General features: G+C 41.9%; 1 protein-coding gene across 5 annotated transcripts in view; it reads right to left on the bottom strand.

The window, feature by feature from the left end:
• Positions 1–25020, bottom strand: part of CFAP221 (cilia and flagella associated protein 221) — a 133752-nt gene that overhangs the window by 16502 nt on the left and 92230 nt on the right. For all 5 annotated transcript variants that reach the window (XM_070768924.1, XM_070768925.1, XM_070768923.1 and 2 more), the window contains 6 exons: positions 23027–23151; positions 20792–20872; positions 16411–16518; positions 16182–16316; positions 2926–3084; positions 1448–1539 (listed from right to left, as the gene is read on the bottom strand). In XM_070768924.1, the coding sequence (XP_070625025.1) occupies positions 1448–1539; positions 2926–3084; positions 16182–16316; positions 16411–16518; positions 20792–20872; positions 23027–23151 (700 nt within the window). The remainder of the gene's footprint in view (positions 1–1447; positions 1540–2925; positions 3085–16181; positions 16317–16410; positions 16519–20791; positions 20873–23026; positions 23152–25020) is intronic.

The raw sequence follows: 25020 nt of genomic DNA, 5'->3' as shown, positions 1-25020 counted from the left end.
TATTTGTTTTTGGCTGTGCCAGGTCTTTGTTGCTGCACATGGGCTTTCTCCAGTTGTGGCGAGTGGGGGTTATTCTCCAGCTGCAGCGCATGGGCTTTTTGTTGCAGTGGTTTCTCTTGTTGTGGACAGAGCACGGGCTCCAGGGTTCAGGCTCAGTAGTTGTGGCACATGGGTTCAGCTGTCCCTCAGCAGATGCAATCACCCCAGATCAGGGATCAAACCTGTGTCCCTGCATTGGTAGGAAGGATTCCTAATCCCTGGAATATCAGGGAAGCCCTGTGACATTAATTTTTTTAAAAGTTTATCTCAAGAGCTATGATATGATCCTACAATCCCACAACTGGGCAAATATCTAGAAAAAAAACACAATTAGAAAAGATATGTGTACTTCAAAGCTCATAGTAGCACTGTTTACAATAGCCAAGACATGGAAGCCACCTAAGTGTCCATCAACAGAGAAATGGATAAAGAAGATATTGTAGATATATACCATGGAATATTACTCAGCCATAAAAAAGAATGAAATAATGCCATCTGCAGCAACATGAATGGACCTTGAGATGATCATACTAAGTGCAAGACAAATATCATATGATATTACCTGTATGTGAAATCTAAAAATGATATAAATGAAATTATTTATAAAACAAAAATAGACTCACAGACATAGAAAACAAACTTATGGTTACTAAAGGAGAAAAGTAGGGGGTAGGGATAAATTAGAAGATTAGGATTAACATATACACACTAGTATATATTAAATAAATAACCAACAAGGACCTTCTATATAGCACAGGAACTATACTCAGTATCTTGTAGTAATCAATAATGGAAAAGAATGTAAAAAAAGAATTTACCTATATATATCTACATAGATACACGTATCTATACATGCATATCTGAGTCATTTTGCTGTAAATCTGAAACTAACATAGCATTGTAAATCAACTGCTGCTGCTGCTAAGTCGCTTCAGTTGTGTCCGACTCTGTGCGACCCCAGAGATGGCAGCCCACCAGGCTCCCCCGTCCCTGGGATTCTCCAGGCAAGAACACTGGAGTGGGTTGCCATTTCCTCTCCAATGCACGAAAGTGAAAAGTGAAAGTGAAGTCGCTCAATCGTGTCCGACCCTCTGCAATCCCATGGACTGTAGCCTTCCAGGCTCCTCCATCCATGGGATTTTCCAAGCAAGAGTACTGGAGTGGGGTGCCATTGCCTTCTCCATTGTAAATCAACTAGATGTGAATAAAAGTTAAAAAAAAATAAAGTTTATCTCAAGATAAAGAGATGAAAATCAGTTACACATCATCATATCCCTCTGACTACCGAACTTCCCTCATGCACCAAAAGTATGATTTGATATTTTATTGGTAGGCAACTTTCGGGGTCACAATCTCTGTAATCTGAGGGGCACACATACCCCTCTGAGGCAACATGAGCTGGGCTTACCTCGGCAACACCTCTGTCTTAGAAGTTTCGGGCAGGGATAAGAACACCAGGCTCTGGAACCTCTTCCAGGTCATCACTCCAGGTATTATGTCCTGTAATAGAGCCAGCACAGGGGGACCACAGGTAAAGTCCAGGAAGCACTTCAATTTCACTCAGCTGGCTAATTTTCAGTGTTTAAAGTTGAACTGCAAGATTTATCATTTAAGCTTAATAGAATTTTTCTGAGGCTAAAAAAGACAACCACTCCAGTAAATAGTGTTCAATGAAGCAGCAGGAATTAAAGCAGGACGAAGGAGAGGTTTGTGCCCTGACTTATGAGGCAGAGAAGCAAGGGTCCCGGTGTGGAGGGGCAGGTCAGGCCTCTCGATCTGTTTTGATTACTGTGAATGTGATGCTAATGCAACATTTAGAGAGCATGGGTCAGTTCATCAAAGGCTCTTCCAGGCAGTGGGGATGGGGGGCGGTGAGCATGTGCAAGTGCACTGAGATGCCAAGGGGGGTGTGATCAGGGGTCACTGAGTGCAGGGAGTGTGATGGGGGTTGACAGAAAATGTGGCCAGGAAGGCAGGCTGGTTGTGAAGGGTCTCATGGGCCAAGCTCATGAGCTTGGAGCTCCTCCCATGGGCAGCAGGGACCATGGATGGCTTTCAAAGTGGAGAAGGACTGGGTAAGATTTGAATGGCAGGAAGGCTTCTGCAGGGGGTAAGGGGTGGTAGTCGTGTGGTGTTGGCACCCAGGTGGAAGAGAGCGAGTCACGTGGTGTGTAAAGCAGACTGGTGGGACCCAGGGTGGCTGGACTCAGGGATGATGAAGGGGAAGGGAGTGAGGACCACATGGGTCATTGCTTGAATTGTACACCCAAGAGGCAGGAAAGTGATGTGGGAAGAGGTGTGAAGTGGGGCTGGCGGGAGTAGGGCCAAGATGATGACCTAAGGTGGGGTTTTGTCGAGTGTGGAAGGGCTGAGGGTCACCTGCAGGAGATGTTGCTGGAAACTGAGGTCAGGCTGGTTATCCAGGGAAGAAGGGACTCTGGAGAGCCTCTTTCTCACTGTGTGTTTGTCACATCACCACCTTGTCCCTTCTGACCTTTCTCTCCTTGTTAGGGACCAAAGAGAGAGAACGTCAGACCCCAGGATTGTGACCACCATGTGACTTCTCTTACATGGTCACAGTGGGAATAAAATGAATATTAGGCATAGCCTTCAAAGGAAAAGAGAATAAGAATTTTGAAAGGGGCCAACATGAAGCCTGGGAAGTGGGCACAGGCAGACAGGGGTGGTGTGGCGAACCCACCTGCCCTACTCTTGAGCTGGGGCATGCCAGTGCCCCTGTGCCATGGTTACTATCCTTGTTCTGCAGCTGTGGCTGCAAACTCTCTTATTCCCAGTTCCAGCTGTGACCCCTCACTTCCTTGTCCCCCACCCCCTGGTCCCTGCAGCCCAGGGCCAGTTCTGCTGCTGAGCCTGGGATGGCTTTACCGTGTGATGGAGAAATTGCTTCTGGGTGATGGGGATGCTGGAGCCGCAGTGGCACTCCTTGGTGAACTTGTACTTGGGGTGGGAGCACAGGTGGTAATCGATCAAGGTTTCCACGTAAGTCAGAGGGTGCTTCACAGCAAACAATCCCGGGCTGGGATTCTGCAGAAGAGGGAGAGAAAAAAAAAAAGAGTCTCTTTTGCTGACCAGCTTTCACCTCAGGCACAGAACAGACATCAGCTGAGCTTCCCCATGGCTCCCACCAGTACGGACACTCTGACTCCGCATCAGCTTGTCTGGGAAAGAGAAGCAGGAGAGTAGAGGTGGTTTCAGATGGGCTGTGGTCATGGTCACTCACAGATGTCACTTTTCTGGCTGAGCATCACATATCACATGGATTTACTAGGCTCCCGTGGAAACCAGCACAAATGAAACCACAGCTTAAAGTATTTGTTTCTAAATTTGATCAGTCCTAACTGTAAATAAGCAAACTGGTTTTAAAAAGCAAATGAGCTTCTGGTTTTGGAAAGGAAAAACAGCTTTTTTAAAACTAGTTTAAAGAGAAGATAAAGGAGAGGGTGGCATTTGATATATCAGGAAATGTCAACGTTTAACGTTGTTTTGGTGATGTCTTTAATTCAGGAAGTCTCCATTTGGATGTAGTATCTGGCTTTAAGGGAGATCCTGTTTTTTACTAATTTTCCAGTGGGACTAATGGAGGTACAGAGCAATTATATCAAAATATACAAAAACATGGAGCCTTTTAATGTTCCTTCTGGGGCTTATCCAATAAAAACCCTGCTCTTGTCCCAAACAACATAGCTTTCAGCTCCCTCATGGTTAATTCAGATGTTTAAGAACCACTGAGATTCTGTTCTTTTTGTCTGAGTAATTATTTTAAAACACACACACAAATCACCATATGACTGATGGAAACCCAATCTCACTGTCAAGATATAAACGTTCCCCACAACTTAAAGATGATGCAGCCAGGCCAGGGAGGTGTGACAGCAGCACTTGGTTGTGGTAGATGTGATGAATGTGTTCCAGCCACAAATGCTGGGAAGGCAGTCCTCTGTTAGTTCAGGGAGGCTGACCGACAGCCAGGGCCGAGGAGAAAGATGCCGAGCAAGTGGGCTCTTGCCTGAACTCATGACTGTAAAGGCAGCAGGAGGGCAGGGAGGCAATGATGCCCCCTGAGGGAGTCGGCAGGGCCCCAGCAACCACATCTCAATGAGCTCTGCAGCTGAGGGAAGAGGCAGGAGATACCTATGTGTACAGAGCAGCTCTTTTTCCCATTCTTCAATGTGCCATATGGGGTGGGGGCTGAGACAGGGGCAAATGCAAATACTGGCTCCCAAATCTGACCCAGATAGCAACTGCAGGGCCGGAAATAAATAAGGTGAAAGATGGGGGCCCTGGCGAGAGAAAGCCAGGGAGGTCGAGGATGCAGAGTAAAGCAGGTGGGGGTGGGGAGATAGGGGACGTTTCCTATTCCTGTGCAGGTTCCCTTAAGTACACCTGGGTGCAAGGACATAACGGGAGGAGCCAAGGTTAGGAGACAAAGCAAGCAGCCCAGCTTGCACCACTTAGGCACTCTGTGAACAATCACTCCACAGATGGGATGAACTTTTTGGCCAACCCAATAGTAAAGAGCATTTATTTTTGTCTTAACTGTGTCATGTTTCTCTGCCAGGCCAAGCACAGGCTTGGATTATAGCTTTTGGGTGAAGGTTCACTATCACGACCTCTGGGTCAATGACAGAGGGAAGTTCTAATATCAAAGCAAGATGGACTCTATTAATATTTTTAAATTTTCCATCAAGTCTTAAAAATCATGCCAAATATTAGTTGGTATCCTATTTGGAACACATATCAATTTTTAGTTGACTCTCCCCCTTAGAGTTTATAATGGCTTTTTATTTTGCTTTAATGATGTGCCTTTATGAAACCTGTACTGTCGGCACATGGAGTCTATCCTGTCCTGGATGCCTCCTCTGGCCCCTGTAGATAATGCACAGATATCATCCCAAGACTTACTGTAGAGCTTTCCTTGTTATAACCACTATTTATTGCTGACAAAGGTCCATCCAGTCAAAGCTATGGTTTCTCCAGTAGTTGTGTACGGATGTGAGAGTTAGACGATAAAGAAGGTTGAGCACCAAAGAATTGATGCTTTCGAACTGTGGTACTGGAGAAGACTCTTGAGAGTCTCTTGGACAGCAAGGAGATCAAACCAGTCAATCCTAAAGGAAATAAACTCTGAATGTTCATTGGAAGGACTGATGCTGAAGCTGAAGCTCCAATACTTTGGCCACCCAATGTGAAGAGCCAATTCACCGGAAAAGATCCTGATGCTGAGAAAGACTAAAGACAGGAGGGGAAGTGGGTGACAGAGGATGAGATGGTTGGATGGCATCATCAACTTAATAGATATGAGTTTGAGCAATCTTCAGGAGATGGAGAAGGACAGGGAAGCCTCGTGTGCTGCAGTCCATGGGGTTGCAAAGAGTTGGACATGACTGAGTGACTGAACAACAACATTGCCTTTTATGTTTGTTTCTTAGGGTTTCCAAATTCTTTCTTTTATAGCCATATTGATGTATAATTGATATACAATAAACTGCATGCACTTAAAGTATAGAAGTTGGTATATGTTGATATATGTTATGTCTGCAAAACTGGTCTCTTTCTACTTGCAGAGTGGTGAGGGAGGTGGTAGCGGGTGGGTCTAGGGGACAAGAGAGTGGTGTCCAAACTTTACCATGGAGATCAAGGGGGGTTTTGCTGGGATACCCTTCTCAGGAAAGCCCCTCTCCCACTGCCAGCCCAGCCTTTCTATGTAGAACTTCAGCCGATGAGAGGGTTCTGGTGCCAAATGAAGTCTGGAAATCACTGAGCTAAATGTCCTATGACGTTCAGTTCAGTTCAGTTTAGCCGCTCAGTCGTGTCTGACTCTTTGTGACCCCATGGACCACAGCACTCCAGGCTTCCCTGTCCATCACCAACTCCCAGAGCTTACTCAGACTCATGTCCATTCAGTTGGTGATGCCATCCAACCATCTCATCCTCTGTTGTCCCCTTTTCCTCCTGCTTTCAATCTTTCCCAGTATCAGGGTCTTTCCCAATGAGTCAGTTCTCCGCATGAGGTGGCCAAAGTATTGGAGTTTCAGCTTTAGAATCAGTCCTTCTAACGAATATTCAGGACTGATTTCCTTTAGGATGGACTGGTTGGATCTCCTTGCAAGGGACTCTCAAGAGTCTTCTCCAACACCACAGCTCAAAAGTAACAATTCTTCAGCACTCAGCTTTCTTTATAGTCCAACTCTCACATCCATACATGACTACTGGATAAACCATAGCTTTAACTTGATGGACCTTTGTTAGCAAAGTAATGTCTCTGCTTTTTAATACGCTCTATAGATTGGTCATAGCTTTTCTTCCAAAGAGCAAGTGTCTTTTATTTCATGGCTGCAGTCACCATCTGCAGTGATTTTGGAGCCGAAGAAAATAGTCTGTCACTGTTTCCCCATCTATTTGCCATGAAGTGATGGAACCAGATGCTATGATCTTAGTTTTCTGAATGCTGAGTTTTAAGCCAACTTTTTCACTGTCCTCTTTCACTTTCATCAAGAGGTTCTTTAGTTCTTTGCTCTCTGCCATAAGGATGGAATCATCTGCATATCTGAGGCTATTGATATTTCTCCCTACAATCTTGATTCCAGCTTGCGCTTCATCCAGCCCAAAACATTTCGCATGATGTACTCTGCATATAAGTTAAATAACCTGGGTGACATACAGCCTTGATGTACTCCTTTCCTGATTTGAAACCAGTCTGTTGTTTCATGCCCAGTTCTAACTGCTGCTTCTTGACCTGCATACAGATATCTCAGGGTGCAGGCAAGATGGTCTGATGTTTCCATCTTTTTAAGAATTTTACACAGTTTGTTGTGATCCACACAGTCGAAGGCTTTGGCATAGTCAATAAAGCAGAAATAGATGTTTTTTCTGGAACTCTCTTGCTTTTTTGATGATCCAGCGGATGTTGGCAATATGATCTCTGGTTCCTCTGCCTTTTCTAAATCCAGCTTGAACATCTGGAAGTTCACGGTTCACGCACCGTTGAAGACTGGTTTGGAGAATTTTGAGTACAATTGTGCAGTAGTTTGAAGCTTCTTTGGCATTGCCTTTCTTTGGGACTGGAATGAAAACTCATCTTTTGAGTCCTATGGCCACCACTGAGTTTTCCAAATTCTCTGGCATATTGAGTGCAGCACTTTAACAGCATCATCTTTTAGGATTTGAAATAGCTCAGCTGGTATTCCATCACCTCCATTAGCTTTGTTTGTAGTGATGCTTTCTAAGGCCCACTTGACTTCTCATTCCAGGATGTCTGGCTCTAGGTGAGTGATCACACCACCGTTATTATCTGGGTCATGAAGATCTTTTTTGTATAGTTCTTCTGTGTATTCTTGTCACCTCTTCTTATTCTCTTCTGCTTCTGTTAGGTCCATACTGTTTCTGTCCTTTATTGTGCATATCTTTGCATGAAATGTGCCCTTGGTATCTCTAATTTTCTTGATGAGATCTCTAGTCTTTCCCATTCTATTGTTTTCCTCTATTTCTTTGCATTGATCACTGAGGAAGGCTTTCTTATCTCTCCTTGCTATTCTTTGGAACTCTGCATTCAAATGGGTATATCTTTCTTTTTCTCCTTTGCCTTTAGCTTCTCTTCTTTTCTCAGCTATCTGTAAGGCCTCCTCAGACAACCATTTTGCCTTTTTGCATTTCTTTTTCTTGGGGATGTTCTTGATCATTGCCTCCTGTAGAATGTCATGAACCTCCCCCCACAGTTCTTCAGGCACTCTGTCTATAAAATCTAATCCCTTGAATCTATTTGTCACTTCCACTGTATAATCGTAAGGGATTTGATTTAGGTCATATCTGAATGGTCTAGTGGTTTTCCCTACTTTCTTCATGCTAAGCCTGAATTTTGCAATAAGGAATTTATGATCTGAGCCACAGTCAGCTCCTGGTCTTGTTTTTTGCTGACTGTATAGAGCTTCTCCATCTTTGGCTGCAAAGAATATAATCAATCTGATTTTGGTATTGACCATTTGGTGATGTCCAAGTGTAGAATCTTCTCTTGTGTTGTTGGAAGAGTGTGTTTGTATGACCAGTGTGTTCTCTTGGCAAAACTCTATTAGCCTTTGCTCTGCTTCATTTTGTACTCCAAGGCCAAACTTGCCTGTTACTCCAGGTATCTCTTGATTTCCTACTTTGGCATTCCTACCCTCTAGGATGAAAGGGACGTCTGTTTTTGGTGTTAGTTTTAGAAGGTTTTGTAGGTCTTCACAGGACCATTCAACTCCAGCTTCTTCAGCATTACTGGTTATACCTCTGAGTTCCTCTTTGAGGAACTGCCCCTCCATTCTGCCATGAGACTACCGGAACATGTCCCCTAGTGGCCAAAACACAGGTATCACAGCTCTTTGGATGAAAGCAGCAGAGCTAGGAAGAGGAGCGCTGAGGCCAACAGCCAGGAACCAGGCAGGTTTGCATCCCATCTGCCCTTGGTGTGACCACCAGCACCTCTGCCACATCAGAGACACAGATTCTCCCAGGGGAGACTTTCTCAGCAGTATCTAAGGTCCTTCTTCATTCTGCATGTGTGTGTGTGTTCTTAAAAAACAGACCATAATCAGGGCAACTATGGCGACATTTTACTGATGATTCTGCACTTACACAGAACCTCCTCAGATTTCCTGTCTGACTTTTACTCAGAGTTCATAATGGCCTTTTATTTTGCTTTAATGATGTGCCTTTATGAAACCTGTACTGTTGTCATGTGGAGTCCACGCTGCCCTGGATGCCTCCTCTGCCCCTGGAGACAATGCAGACATCACTCAAGCACTCCACCATAATGCTTTGCTCATTATACTTGGGGTTTGCATGCCACTTCAGTCGCTTCAGTCGTTTCCAACTGTTTACATATCTACAAGTATAAGGAGGAAGGGGGACGCCCCTGAGGGCAGGTGATGGGGGAACACACAGGCTGGCCAGGACACATGCAGTGGAGTGGGGAGAATCGGCTCAGCCTCACATTGTCAGGAGCTTGGACTTAATTCGGTATTAAAAAGGGAGTCAGGCTCCAGGGAACATTAATCAACAAGAGCTCATCCAAAAGCCTCCATACCTGCATTGAAACCAACCTCCACCCAAGAGCCAACAAGTTTCAGAGCAAGACATACCAAGCTAATTCTCCAACAATGCAGGAACATAACCCTGAGCACAAAAATACAGGCAGCCAAAAGTCACACCAAACCCACAGACACCTCAAAACTCACTACTGGACACTTCATTGGACTCCAAAGAGAAGAGATCCAGCTCCACCCGCTAGAACACAGATGCAAGTTTCCCTAACCAGGAAACCTTGACAAACCACTTGTCCAATCCCACCCACAGGGAGGAACCTCCACAATAAGGAGGAACCACAAACTTCCAGCATACAGAAAGACCACCCCAAACACAGCAACTTAAATAAGATGAAAAGGCAGAGAAATATTCAGCAGGCAAACGAATATGATAAAAGCCCACCAAACCAAACAAAAGAGGAGGAGATAGGGAGTCTACCTGAAAAAGAATTCAGAATAATGATAGTAAAAATGATCCAAAATCTTGAAAACAAAATGGAGTTACAGATAAATAGTCTGGAGACAAGGATTCAGAAGACGCAAGAAAAGTTTAACAAGGACCTAGAAGAAATAAAAAAGAGTGAATCAATAATGAATAATGCAATAACTGAGATCAATAGCACTCTGGAGGGAACCAACAGTAGACTATTTGAGGCAGAAGATAGGATAAATGAGATGGAAGATAGAATGGTGGAAATAAATGAAGCAGAGAGGAAAAAAGAATTAAAAGAAGTGAGGACAACCTCAGAGACCTCTGGGACAATGTTAAATGCCCCAACATTTGAATCATAGTTGTCCCAGAAGAAGAAGACAAAAAGAAAGGCCATGAGGAAATACTTGAGGAGATAATAGTTGAAAACTTCTCTAAAATGGGGAAGGAAATAGCCACCCAAGTCCAAGAAACCCAGAGAGTCCCAAACAGGATAAACCCAAGGCAAAACACCCCAAGACATATATTAATCAAATTAACAAAGATCAAACACAAAGAACAAATATTAAAAGCAGCAAGGGAAAAACAACAAATAACTCACAAGGGGATCCCCATAAAGATAACAGCTGACCTTTCAATAGAAACTCTTCAAGCCAAAAGGGAATGGCAGGACATACTTAAAGTGACGAAAGAGAAAAACCTACAACCCAAATCACTGGACCCAGCAAGGATCTCATTCAAATATGAAGGAGAAATCAAAAATTTTACAGACAAGCGAAAGCTCGGAGAATTCAGCGCCACCAAACCAGCTCTTTCAACAAATGCTAAAGGATCTTCTCTAGACAGGAAACACAGAAAAGGTTTATAAACTCAAACCCCAAACAACAAAGTAAATGGCGACGGGATCGTATTTATCAATAATTACCTTAAATGCAAATGGGTTGAATGCCCCAACCAAAAGACAAACACTGGCTGAATGGATATAAAAAAAAGACCCCTATATATGCTGTCTACAAGAGACCCACCTCAAAACAAGGGACACATACAGACTGAAAGTGAAGGGCTGGAAAAGGATATTTCACGCAAATGGAGACCAAAAGAAAGCAGGAGTAGCAATATTCATATCAGATAAAATAGACTTTGAAATAAAGTCTGTGAAAAGAGACAAAGAAGGACACTACATAATGATCAAAGGCTCAATCCAAGAAGAAGATATAACAATTATAAATATATATACACACAACATAGGAGCACCGCAATTTGTAAGGCAAATGCTAACAAGTATGAAAGGGGAAAGTAACAATAACACAATAATAGTGGGAGACTTTAATACCCCACTCACACCTATGGATAGATCAACTAAACAGAAAATTAGCGAGGAAACACACACTTTAAATAATACAATGGACCAGTTAGACCAGTTAGACCTAATTGATATCCATAGGACATTTCACCCTAAAACAATGAATTTCACCTTTTTCTCAAGTGCACACAGAAACTTCTCCAGGACAGATCACATCCTGGGCCACAAATCTAGCCTTGGTAAATTAAAAAACACTGAAATCATCTCAAGCATCTTTTTTTATCACAATGCAGTAAGATTAGATGTCAACTACAGGAAAAAAAAAAAACTATTAAAAATACAAACATATGGAGGCTAAACAACACACTTCTGAATAACCAATAAATCACAGAAGAAATCAAAAAAGAAATCAAAATATAAGTATAAACCAATGAAAATGAAAACACAACAACCCAAAACCTATGGGATTCAGTAAAAGCAATGCTAAGGGGAAGGTTCATAGCAATACAAGCCTACCTCAAGAAACAGGAGAAAAATCAAATAAATAACCTAACTCTACACCTAAAGCAACTAGAAAAAGAAGAAATGAAGCACCCCAGGGTATTTTTTTGGGCTCCAAAATCACTGTAGATGGTGACTGCAGCCATGAAATTAAAAGATGCTTACTCCTTGGAAAAAAAGTTATGACCAACCTAGACAGCATATTGAAAAGCAGAGACATTACTTTGCCAACAAAGGTCCGTCTAGTCAAGGCGATGGTTTTTCCAGTGGTCATGTATGGATGCAAGAGTTAGACTGTGAAGAAAGCTGAGCGCTGAAGAATTGATGCTTTTGAACTGTGGTATTGGAGAAGACTCTTGAGAGTCCCTTGGACTGCAAGGAGATCCAACCAATCCATTCTGAAGGAAATCAGCCCTGGGATTTCTTCGGAAGGAATGATGCTAAAGCTGAAACACCAGTACTTTGTCCACCTCATGTGAAGAGTTGACTCATTGGAAAAGACTCTGATGCTGAGAGGGATTGGGGGCAGGAGGAGAAGGGGACGACAGAGGATGAGATGGCTGGATGGCATCATGACTTGATGGACGTGAGTCTGAGTGAACTCCGGGAGTTGGTGATGGACAGGGAGGCCTGGCATGCTGCGATTCATGGGGTCACAAAGAGTCAGACAGGACTGAGAGCCTGAACTGAACTGAACCGAACTGAGGGTTAGTAGAAGGAAAGAAATCATAAAAATTAGAGCAGAAATAAATGTAAAAGAAACAAAGGAGACCATAGCAAAAATCAACAAAGCTAAAAGCTGGTTCTTTGATAAGATAAATAAAATAGACAAACCATCAGCCAGACTCATCAAGAAAAAAAGGGAGAAGAATCAAACCCACAAAATTAGAAATTAAAATGGAGAAATCACAACAGACAACACAGAAATACAAAGGATTGTAAGAGACTACTGCTGCTGCTGCTGCTAAGTCACTTCAGTCGTGTCCGACTCTGTGCGACCCCATAGACGGTGGCCTACCAGGCTCCCCCGTCCCTGGGATTCTCCAGGCAAGAACACTGGAGTGGGTTTCCATTTCCTTCTCCAATGCATGAAAGGGAAAAGTGAACTAGCAGCAACTATATGCCAATAAAATGGACAACGTGGAAGAAATGGACAAATTCTTAGAAAAGTATGACTTTCCAAAACTGAACCAGGAAGAATTAGAAAATCTTAACAGACCCATCACAAGCACAGAAATCGAAACCATAATCAGAAATCTTCCAACAGGATCAGATGGCTTCACAGCTGAATTCTACCAAAAATTTAGAGAAGAGCTAACACCTATCCTACTCAAACTCTTTCAGAAACTTGCAGAGGAAGGTAAACTTCCAAACTCATTGTATGAGGCCAACATCACCCTAATACCAAAACCAGACAAAGATGCCACAAAAAAGAAAACTGCAGGCTAATATCACTGATGAACGTAGATGCAAAAATCCTTAACAAAATCCTAGTAAACAGGATCCAACAACATATTTTTTAATATCTTTTTAGATCATACATCATGACCAAGTGGGTTTTATCCCAGGGATGCAAGGATTCTTCAGTATTCACAAATCAATCAATGTGATACACCACATTAACAAACTGAAAGATAAAAACTATATGATTATCTCAATAGATGCAGAGAAAGCCTTTGACAAAATTCAACATCCATTTATGATAAAAAAAACCCTGCAGAAAGCAGGAATAGAAGGAGCATACCTCAACATAGTAAAAGCCGTATATGATAAACCCACAGCAAACATTATCCTCAATGGTGAAAAATTGAAAGCATTTCCCCTAAAGTCAGGAACAAGACAAAGATGCCCACACTCACCACTACTATTCAACATAGTTTTGGAAATTTTAGCCACAGAAATCAGAGAAGAAAAAGAAAGGAATCCAGATTGGAAAAGAAGTAAAACTCTCACTGTTTGCAGATGACATGATCCTCTACATAGAAAACCCTAAAGACTCCACCAGAAAATTACTAGAGCTAATCAATGAATATAGTAAAGCTTCAGGATATAAAATTAACACACAGAAATCCCTTGCATTCCTATACACTAACAATGGAAAACAGAAAAAGAAATTGAGGAAACAATTCCATTCACCATTACAACAAAAAGAATAAAATACTTAGGAATAAATCTACCTAAAGAAACAAAAGACCTATATATAGAAAATTATAAAACACTGATGAAAGAAATCAAGGATGACACAAATAGATGGAGAAATATACCATCTTCATGGATTGGAAGAATCAATATAGTGAAAATGAGTATACGACCCAAAGCAATTTATAGATTCAATGCAATCCCTATCAAGCTACCAACGGTATTTTTCAGAGAACTAGAACAAATAATTTCACAATTTGTATAGAAATACAAAAAACCTCAAATAGCCAGAGCAATCTTGAGAAAGAAGAATGGAACTGGAGGAATCAATCTACCTGACTTCAGGCTCTACTACAAAGCCACAGTTATCAAGACAGTATGGTACTGGCAGAAAGACAGAAACATAGATCAGTGGAACAAAATAGAAAGCCCAGAGATAAATCCATGCACCTATGGACACCTTATCTTTAACAAAGGAGGCAAGGATATACAATGGAGAAAAGACAATCTCTTTAACAAGTGGTGCTGGGAAAACTGGTCAACCACTTGTAAAAGAATGAAACTAGAACACTTTCTAACACCATACACAAAAATAAACTCAAAATGGATTAAAGATCTAAATGTAAGACCAGAAACTATAAAACTCCTAGAGGAAAATATAGACAAAACACTCTGACATAAATCATAGCAGGATCCTCTATGACCCACCTCCCAGAGTAATGGAAATAAAAGCAAAAATAAACAAATGGGACCTAATTAAACTTAAAAGCTTCTGCACAACAAAGGAAACTATAAGCAAGGTGAAAAGACAGCCTTCAGAATGGAAGAAAATAATAGCAAATGAAGCAGCTTACAAAGAATTAATCTCAAAAATATACAAGCAACTCCTGCAGCTCAATTCCAGAAAAATAAGCAACCCAATCAAAAAATGGGCCAAAGAACTAAACAGACATTTCTCCAAAGAAGACATACAGATGGCTAACAAAACATAAAAAGATGCTCAACATCACTCATTATCAGAGAAATGCAAATCAAAACCACAATGAGGTACCATCTCATGCTGGTCAGAATGGCTGCTATCAAAAAGTCTACAAACAATAAATGCTAGAGAGGGTGTGGAGAAAAAGGAACCCTCTTACACTGTTGGTGGGAATGCAAACTAATATAGCCACTATGGAGAACAGTGTGGAGATTCCTTAAAAAACTGGAAATAGAACTGCCATACGACCCACCAATCCCACTGCTGGGCATATATGAAGAAACCAGAATTGAAAGCGACACATGTACCCCAATATTCACTGCAGCACTGTTTACAACAGCCAGGACATGGAAGCAACCTAGATGTCCATTGGCAGATGAATGGATAAGAAAACTGTGGTACATATACACAATGGAATATTACTCAGCCATTAAAAAGAATGCATTTGAATCAGTTCTAATGAGGTGGATGAAACTGGAGGCTATTATACAGAATGAAGTAAGTCAGAAAGAAAAACACCAATACAATATATTAACGCATATATATGGAATTTAGAAAGATGGTAACAATGACCCTATATGTGAGACAGCGAAAGATACACAGATATAAAGAACAGACTTTTGGACTCTGTGGGAGAAGGCAAGGGTGGGATGATTTGAGAGAATAGCATTGAAACATGTATATTATCATATGTGAAATAGATTGCCAGTCCAGGTTTGATGCATGAGACAGGGTGCTCAGGGCTGTTGTACTGGGATGACCCTGAGGGATGGTATGAGGAGGGAGGTTGGAGAGAGGTTCAGGATGGGGAACACATGTATACCCATGGCTGATTCATGTGAACGTATGGCAAAAACCACCACAATATTGTAATTAGCCTCCAATTAAAATAAAAAAAAAAATAAAATGTGTACTTTGGGCCAATAAAGCATTAAAAAAAAAAAAGGGAGTCAGGGATTGGTGTGGCAGGGACATAGTGCTGAAAGATGGGTTAAGGGATCAACTAAAGCTTCAGGATGGAGTTTGGGGTGACTTTACTTTTTTCTGTTGCGTTTTCTTTTTAAAAAATATATACATATATTTTACCTTTAAAACTTGTGAATCACTGTATTGTATACCTGTACATAAATTTATATAATGTTATATGGAAACTATGCTTAAAATAAACACAAAAATATATACGAGCATATTACAGATAATTGGAAACTGCCATAAAGCTATTGTCTTAAAAAATAAATGCTGGAGTTGTTAAAAGAAACATTGATATTCTCCAAGCAATAAAGTCTGGCCAGCAATTTCAAAAGTGAGATGTTGTTTAATCCCTGAAATTCCAAAGAGAGAAAAATATTCCCAATTGGTGCTTCTGTCTTCTTTTTTTCAACGTCTTTTTTTTTTTTTTTAATGAAGTATAGTTGATTTACAATATTGTGTCAGTTTTAGGTGTTCTGCAAAGCGATCGTTTTATATATATATATATTCCAGATTCTTTTCTGTTATAGGGGATACAGTTCCCTGATACAGTAGGACCTTATTGTTTATCTGTTTCATGCGCAGTTAGAAGTACTTGCTAATCTCACACTCCTAGTTTACCCTACCTCCCTTTCCCCTTTGGTAACCATAAACAAGCTTGTTTTCTATTTGCTTTTGTTTTCTTATGAAGTAACTGCTAAAACAAAGAGACAGGGAACCATGACTTCTGCTGATGGCACTTACAAAAATATAAAGCGGGTCGTAATCTGGAGCGTGGGCCAAGGCCTCGGGGAGTTTTATGCTCAGGACGGAGGTCTCACCGGGCAGCTGGGGCGAGGAATCCTGCTTGGGCAGGGTGATGACCGTGGTGGCTTCGTCCTGGGCCAGGACCAAGGGCAGCACATTAGTCTCGAGGCCTGGGCAGCAAGGAAGAGGTGGGGGTGGTTCCTCTCCCAAAGGTGGGACGCGTTACCTCAGCTCCTTGCCTCAGGGCCCGAGCAAGCTTCTGAGGTCTGTAGCTGGCTGAAGACTCCTGCACAGAGACTGGCTGGTACCTCTTGATCTTGTATAGCTGAGGAACCTGGGGGAGGGAAGACAGGAGCTCATAGCCCTTGAGAGGCGTTTCCCAGCCCTAGGGCCCTGGTCGGTTTGGGCCAGCCCTGTCAACACAGTCCTGGCCCTGTTCTGGGTCCCAACATACAGAAGGGTTCATAGTTACCTATAGATACACTGAACACTGGTTTGTCAATTTAAAACATGCATATTTTACAAGGACCTATGGTACAGGACACGGAACGATACTCGATATTTTGTAAGAACCTCTAAGAGAAAACAGGCTTCCTTGCTGGCTCCATCAGTAAAGAATCTGCCTGCAATGCAGGAGACCTGGTTTCGACACCTGGATCAGGACGATCCCCTGGAGAAGGAAATGGCAACCCATGCCAGTATTCTTGCCTGGGAATTCCCATGGACAGAGGAGCCTGGTGAGCTATAGTCCATGGGATCACAAGAGTCAGACATGACTTATTGACTAAACCACCACTACCATAAGGGAAGAGTCTCAAAAAGAATATAAGTATATATATGCATGTAACTGAATAACTGTACACCTGAAATTAACAAGATATTGTAAATTAATTATACTTAAATTAAAAAATGAGAAAAATAAATACGCATATTTTCAAAAACAAAAGTGGTTATACAACTCAACGAAAACTAACTGGGTTTTGTTCACTTATGCCTTTTCTTCAAATTTCTAACATATGCATTTCAAGTAGCTTCAGGTATGCACGTGGTGGTGGTTGTTCAGTTGCTAAATCGTGTCCGATTCTTTGCGACCCCACGGACTGCGGCACACCAGGCTTCCCTATCCTTCACTAGCTCCCAGTGTTTACTCAAATTCATGGCACCTAAGTCGATGATTCTATTTAACCATTTCATCCTCTGTCACCCTCTTCTCCTCCTGCCTTCAATCTTTCCCAGCATCAGGGTCTTTTCCAATGAGTCAGGTTTTCCCATCAGGTGGCCATAGTATTGGAGCTTCAGCTTCAGCATCAGTCCTTCCAAAGAACATTCAGGGTTGATTTCCTTTCGGATTGACTAGTTTGACCTCCTTGCTGTCCAAGGGACTCTCCAGAGTCTTCTCCAGCACCATAGTTCAAAGGCATCAATTTTTTGGCGCTCAGTCTTCTTTATGGTCCAACTCTCACATCCGTACATGACTACTGGAAAAATAATAGCTTTGACTATATGCTCCTTTGTCAGCAAAATGATGTCTCTGATTTTTAACACACTGTCTAGGTTTGTCACAGCTTTTCTTCCGAAGAGCAAGAATCTTTTAATTTCGTGGCTGCAGTCACCACCTGCAGTGATTTTAGAGGCCAAGAAAATAAAGTTTGTCACTGTCTCCATTTTCCCCCTATCTATTTGCCATTATGTGATGGGACCAGATGCCATGATCTTCGTTTTTTGAATGTTGAGTTTTAAGCCAGCTTTTTCCACTCTCCTTTTTCACCTTCATCAAGAGGCTCTTTATTTATTTTTTTTCTTTTTTTAAGAGGCTCTTTAGTTCCTCTTCACTTTCTGCCATTAGAGTGGTATCATCCACACGCATATCTAAGGTTGTTGATGTTTCTCCCGCCTATCTTGATTCCGGCTTGTAACTCATCTAGCCTGGCATTTCTCATGATGTGCTCAGAAAATAGGTTAAACAAACAGGGTGACAGCAGACAGCCCTGTCATACTCCTTTTTCAATCAGTTGCTCCACACAGGATTCTAACTTATTGCTTCTTGACCCACATGCAATTTCTCAGGAGACAGGTAAGATGGTCTGGTAACTGTTGCTTCTTGACCCACGTACAATTTCTCAGGAGACAGGTAAGCTCTTTAAGAGAGTTCCATGGTTTGTTATGATCCACACAATCAAAGACTTTAGTGTGGTTGATGAAACGGAGGTAGATGTTTTTCTGGAATTTCCTTGCTTTCTCTAGGATCCAGTGAATGTTGACAATTTGATCTCTGGCCCCTCTGTCTTTTCTAAACCCAGTCTGAACATGGGAGTTCTCAGTTCATGTACTGCTGAAGCTGAGCCTGAAGGATTTTGAGCATAACTTTACTAGCATGCAAAATGAACATAATTGTACAGTAGTTTGAACATTCTTTGGCATTGCCCTTTTTGGGACTGGAATGAAAACTGACCTTTTCCAGTGCTGTGGACACTGCTGAGTTTTCCAAATTTGCTGGCATATTGAGTGCAGCACTTTAACAGCATCATTGTTAAGGATTTGAAATAGCTCAGCTGGAATTCCTGCTCAATTCCAGCTCAATTCCTTTGAGCTGAAATAGCTCAAAGCTAATTCACCTCAATTAGCTTTGTTTGTAGTAAGGCTTCCTAAGGCCCATTTGACTTCACACTCCAGGATGTCTGGCTCTAGGTAAGTGACCACATCCTTGGGATTATCCAGGTCATTAAGACGTTTTTTGTACAGTTCTTCTGTGTATTCTTGCCACCTCTTCTTAATATCTTCTGTTTCTGTTAATTCCTTGCCATTTCTGTCCTTTATTGTGCCCATCTTTGCATGAACTCTTTCCTTGATATCTCCAGTTTTCCCAAAGAGATCTCTAGTCTTTCCCATCCTATAGTTTTCCTGTTTCTTTGCATTGTTCACTTAGGAAGGCTTTCTTATCTCTCCTTGCTATTCTCTGGAACTCTGCATTCAGTTGGGTATATCTTTCCTTTCTTCCCTTGCCTTTTCACTTCTCTTCTTTTCTCAGCTATTTGTAAAGCCTCCTCAGACAACCATTTTGCCCTCTTGCATTTCTTTTTCTATGGGATGGCTTTGGTCACTGCCTCCTGTACAATGTTATCAACCTCTGTCCATAGGTCTTTAGGCATTCTGTCTACCACATCTAATCATTTAAATCTATTCATTACTTCCACTGTATAATCATAAGGGATTTAAGTTATACTAATATAACTAATGGTCTAGTGGTTTCCCCTGCTTTCTCCAATTTAAGCCTGTGAGTTTTGCAATATGAGTTTATGATCTGAGCCACAGTCAGCTCCAGGTCTTTTTTCTGCTGATTGTATGAAGCTGCTCCATCTTCTACTGAAAAGAATATAATCATTCTGAATTCAGTATTGACCATCTGGTGATGTCCATGTGTAGAGTCATCTCTTGTGCTATTGGAAAACGGTGCTTGCAATGACCAATGTGTTCTCTTGACAAAACTCTGTTAGCCTTTGCTCTGCTTCATTTTGTACTCCAAGGCCAAACTTTCCTGTTACTCCAGGTATCTTTTTTTTTTTTTTTTTCAGATATCTCTTGATTTCCTACTTTGGCATTCCTACCCTCTAGGATGAAAGGGACATCTGTTTTTGGTGTTAGTTCTAGACGGTCTTCATAGAACCATTCAACTTCAGCTTCTTTGGCATCAGTGGTTGGGGCACAGACTTGGATTACTGTGATATTGAGTGGTTTGCCTCAGAAATGAACTGAGATCATTCTGTCATTTTCATCATTTTTGAGATTGCACCCAAGTACCACATTTTGGACTCTTTTGTTGACTCTGAGGATTACTCCATATCTTCTAAGGGATTCTTGTCCACAGTAGTAGATATAATTGTCATCTGAATCAAATTCACCCATTCCCGTCCATTTTAGTTCACTGATTCCTAAGATGTCAATGTTCACTCTTGCCACTTCCTGCTTGACCACGTCCAATTTACCTTGATTCATGGACCTAACATTCCAGGTTCCTAGGCAATATTGTTCTTTACAGCTTTGGTCTTTACCTTCACCACCAGGCACATCCACAACTGAGCACTGTTTCTGCTTTGGCCCAGTCACTTCGTCCTTTCTGTAGCCACTATTGATTGCCCTCTACTCTTCCCCAGTAGCATACTGGACATCTTCCAACCTGGGGGGCTGATCCTCTGGTGTCATATCATCTTGCCTTTTCATACTGTTCATGGGGTTCTTGCAGCAAGAATACTGGTGTGGTTTGCCATTTCTTCCTCCAGTGGACCACATTTTGTCAGAACTCTTCACTATGATCCATCCGTCTTGGGTGGCCCAGCATGGCATGGCTCAGAGCTTCACTGAGTTCAGGTTTGCATCCTATATGGTATATCCACAGAATAAAGATCCTGGTTTCCACAAACCACATCAGGAAAAGAGAATCTGTTACACCTCACGCATCACATAAGATAACAGCAGGGAAATAAACACTGTATCTTATTCATTATAATCTGTAATAGAACAAAACTAATGAATTAGAGCAATTCAGAGTCAAGAACATTTTGTTTAGGACATAAAAAACCCAATTAATGAAACCATATGACAGGTCTGACCTGCAGATTGAAGAAGGAATGGGGCTGCTTGACTTGAATTTCTGAAGATTTAATTGGGACAGGTCCAAGGCCACCAGGAGCCTAAAATGTGAAAATTCAAAAAGGTGACACATGATCAACATTGAGCAAAGGCAGCTATACTTCTGTTTCTCTACATTTTGAACATTAAGTGGACAGCTCTTCCCTCTAAATAACTCTTTCTGCAACCAAGGCTGATACCTGACTACAGTTGATACTTGACATGCAGGGAATGGAGGCAGTGTGGCCACTGCCCACCCCCACACCCTTGTCTCTCAGGGTGTGTCTTTTATTTTCCCCTGTTGTGGAGGCTGCACTTGTTGCCCAGAATCCTCTTCAGACCTGAGGAGTGAGTCCTGAGTCCTATTGACAGAAACAACCCTCAGGGGTCAGCCCTCAGGGGCAGCTGTGGCTGAAGGGCGCTATCTCACTCGAGGCCATGTGCTCACTGGGGCAGCTGCCTCCAAAGACCGGCTGAAGCAAAGGTACAAAGGTGGTCCTCGCCCTGTGCCAGGCCCAGAGCCCCTTGTGACGTCAGTGAGGACTTCATCAAAGGGCTGTAGTCTTATTTCTCCTCTGCCCATTCCATTCCCTTCCCTTCCAAGGATGCTAATCCCCAAAGCACCACCTAATACATGTCCTGCAGGGGGACGCGCAGCATCACTCACAGAACCCAGAGCAGTGTCCAGCCTGTGACAGGCACTCAATAAATACTATATCTCACCTAATCTAAGACACCGTCATTAAACTGGTATGATGCAGTGTAAATATGACACCAATTATTATAAGGCATTTCCCAATTTCAGAGATGCTGTATTTAAAATACTGTTCTTAGAATAGTGAAATACCATATGTATGGAATGAATTACAAAAATCTTTATGAACAGGGATGCCAAGCATTCTGTTTTTCATCAACCCTGAGCAGCAGAGAAGTTGCTGTAGAACTAACTCAAGTACCAAATGAAATAAAAAGCTTTGAATTATTAAAAAAAAATATAGGTTCCACAGCTCAGTAATAATCTCTCTTCATCCCTAACACCCTCTCCACCCATTAATTATTGACTGTCAGATAATTCTTATTGCTTGAAAATCACAGATTTATCATTTTCTAGAAACTAAATAGGGCTTCACAGGTGGCACTAGTGATAAAGAATCCACCTGCCAAGGCAGGAGACATAAGAGACGAGGGTTCAATCCCTGGGTCAGGAAGATCCCCTGGAGAAGGGAATGGCAATGCACTCCAGTATTCTTGCCTGGAGAATCCCATGGACTGAGAAGCCTGGTGGGCTGCAGTCCATGGGGTCGCAAAGAGTCAGACACAACTGAAGTGACTTAGCATGCATGTGTGCAGGAATCAAATATTCTGAGCTTTTAAGTCATTGAATTATCTAATCCAGAAAACACATGAAATTTCTAAAGTCAGTCCTGTACCTCTTGACTAGGTTGACCTGCAATGCTTAACCCACTTTACAGGATGTGCATGGCAACTTCATTCTTTGAAACTAAAAAATTGTTTTGCTTGTGCCCTTTCAACATTGATTTAAACACACTTTTTATTGCTAAACCTGTGAACTTGGGGAACTCAGGCAGCATTTTATTACAGGCTCTGTGCCCTTGTGTCTCAGTTTCCTTCTCAGCTGCAAGAGAAGAAACCTGCCTATTAAATTTGAAGATTAATTAAATTGATAGAACTTGAGAAAATCCTGCCTGCCTCGTGGTGTAGCCACCACCTGAATTACAATGCATCATTTGATAAACTGTCAAACTTCTTGCCAAGAGGGAAGGAGGAATGGACTTGTGAGTCTGAGGTTGGACTGTTAGATGCTGGGGCCACCCACCCCCAACCTCTGCAGTTTCCACACAGCAGGGGGCTTGGCTGAGCTGGGCCTGCCTCCCAGGTCCAGGCTAGGTCCCCTGGTCCTCTGTTTGCTATTCAGCCCTCAGACCCCATTTCCCGGCAGTCCGGGGGGGCCTCAGTGGTCTCCAGCTTGGGCAGATTGGGGCCAGCAACCTCTGCACAGGTGTCTCAGGGGACAGGTAGGTGGCAGCAGGTGCTTCCTGGTTTCTCATTCATCATAATCACCTGGGCACAGGTCTCCCTCAGGAGCCTCCTGGGAGAAGGCAGAGGGACAGAGACCAACCAGGTGGGGCTCCCCTCGGCACCAGCCTGTCGCCCCCGACTGCGCCCAGCCCCACCTGCAGCCTCCATGCACCCACCAGTTCGTTGGAGTCCTGGGGAGGGCTGTAGGACGGAAAGGCAAAGGGCAGTACTTCCTGGGGAGACACAGAGAACCGGCTGGCGTCCTTACTGACTCGCCCCAGGTGGTATTTGAAGCTCTTGTCTGCAGGTGAAAAACAGAACAGCACTTCTGGAGAGTCTCAAGGCACTTTTGTGAAACCACCATCTTTTTAGCTGTGTATTTGCTACATACCAGTTACTGGGGCCTGGCCACAGGCCATTTAAAAAACAACATGTATGTGCGTACATATGTATGTGTGTAGTCTTGTTCTTTGTTTCTCATTTGTTCTTTACCTCAACTCCTCCAATTTAAAAAAAAATTTTACTTTTACTTCCAAAACACCATAATTCTTTTTTTTTAATACTACTGTTGGTATTTATTTAATGGGTTATTTTGCATTCTGAGGCTGTTTTACATAGAACTTTTTCTTAATATGTATATTATATTGAAGTATAATTGACTTACATTTCAGGTGCCCAGCAAGGTGATCCAGTTATACATATGCACATATATTATCATTGAGATTATTTTCCATTATAGGTTATTACAAGATATTGACTAGTTCCCTGTGCTATATAATAAACCTTTGTTGCTTGTTGCATATCTATTTTTTTAAATTAGAAATCTAGCATTCTATTAACATTAAGTCAAACAACTGGAATCAAAATGTCATAAATTTTTAAGTTAGGCAAAAATTCATAAGATTGCTAATATATATATTATACATACTATTATATATATGTATATAAAAGCATTTCTACTATTCTTGATAAAGGCTGAGAAAGAAGATGAAAAAAAAAAAGTGATGGAGAAACTGGAACACATAAACTAAACAAAATGGGAGTGCTGAATTTGAAACAGAAAAAGTGAAACAAACTAGATAAAAGATCATCATATAGGCGAGTTGTTTTTAAACATGGCTGCTCATTAGAAATGTATCTGGAGCTTTGGAGAACAAAAGCAATACCTAGGCATTTGTATTTTTCAAAAAATTCCAAGACAATTTTAAAAAGTGATTACTGGTTTTTCTATTAAATGGTAGCTGATAGCTTTGGTGATATACAACTCTATTTTTCTGTTGACTAATCATAATACAATGGCATTAAGTGAGTAATAGTTACATAATCATAATGGTAATAGATGTTTATCAGTTTTCACAATCAATAGCCAAACCAAAAATAAAAGATAAATAATTACAAGCCATAACGGGAACATGATTAACCTAACAATATAAAATCATTACATAAAGTATGGGGGGGTCAACCAGGGTGATGTGGTAAACAGAAGTGCATACATGCACATGTTTTGATATGCCCAGCCAGTCTATGTCTTTTGGTTGGTGAATTTAATCTATTTACATTGAAGGTAATTATGGATACATATGATCCTATTGTTGTTGTTGTTCAGTCTCTCAGTTGTATTCAGCTTCTTGCAACCCCATGGACTGTAGCATGCCAGGCTCCCTGTCCTTCACCATCTCCCAGAGTTTGCTCAAACTCATGTCCACTGAGTTTGGACATGCCCAACTTGGAGATGCCATACAACCATCTCATCCTCTGTCATTCCTGTATCCTCCTGCTTTCCATCTTTCCCAGCATCAGGGTCTTTTCCAATGAGTTAGCTCTTCACATCATGTGGTCAAAGTACTAGAGCTTCAGCTTCAGCATCAGTCCTTCTAATGAATATTCAGGGTTGATTTTCCTCAGGATTGACTGGTCTCCTTGTTGTCCAAGGGACTCTGCAGAGTCTTCTCCAGCACCACAGTTTGAAGGCATGAGTTCTTCAGTGCTCAGTCTTCTTTATGGTCCAACTCTTTATGGAAAAAACCATAGCTTTGACCATATGAACCATTGTTCAGTTCAGTTCAGTTCAGTCGCTCAGTCGTGTCCCACTCTTTGTGACTCCATGAATTGCAGCATGCCAGGCCTCCCTGTCCATCACCAACTCCTGGAGGTCACTCAAACTCACATC

The sequence above is a fragment of the Bos indicus genome, chromosome 2 (genome assembly GCF_029378745.1).
Source record: "Bos indicus isolate NIAB-ARS_2022 breed Sahiwal x Tharparkar chromosome 2, NIAB-ARS_B.indTharparkar_mat_pri_1.0, whole genome shotgun sequence".
In the NCBI taxonomy this organism is placed as follows: Eukaryota; Metazoa; Chordata; class Mammalia; order Artiodactyla; family Bovidae; genus Bos; species Bos indicus.
The sequence above is the reverse complement of the archived record's forward strand: the minus strand, read 5'-3'. Positions and strand labels throughout refer to the sequence as shown.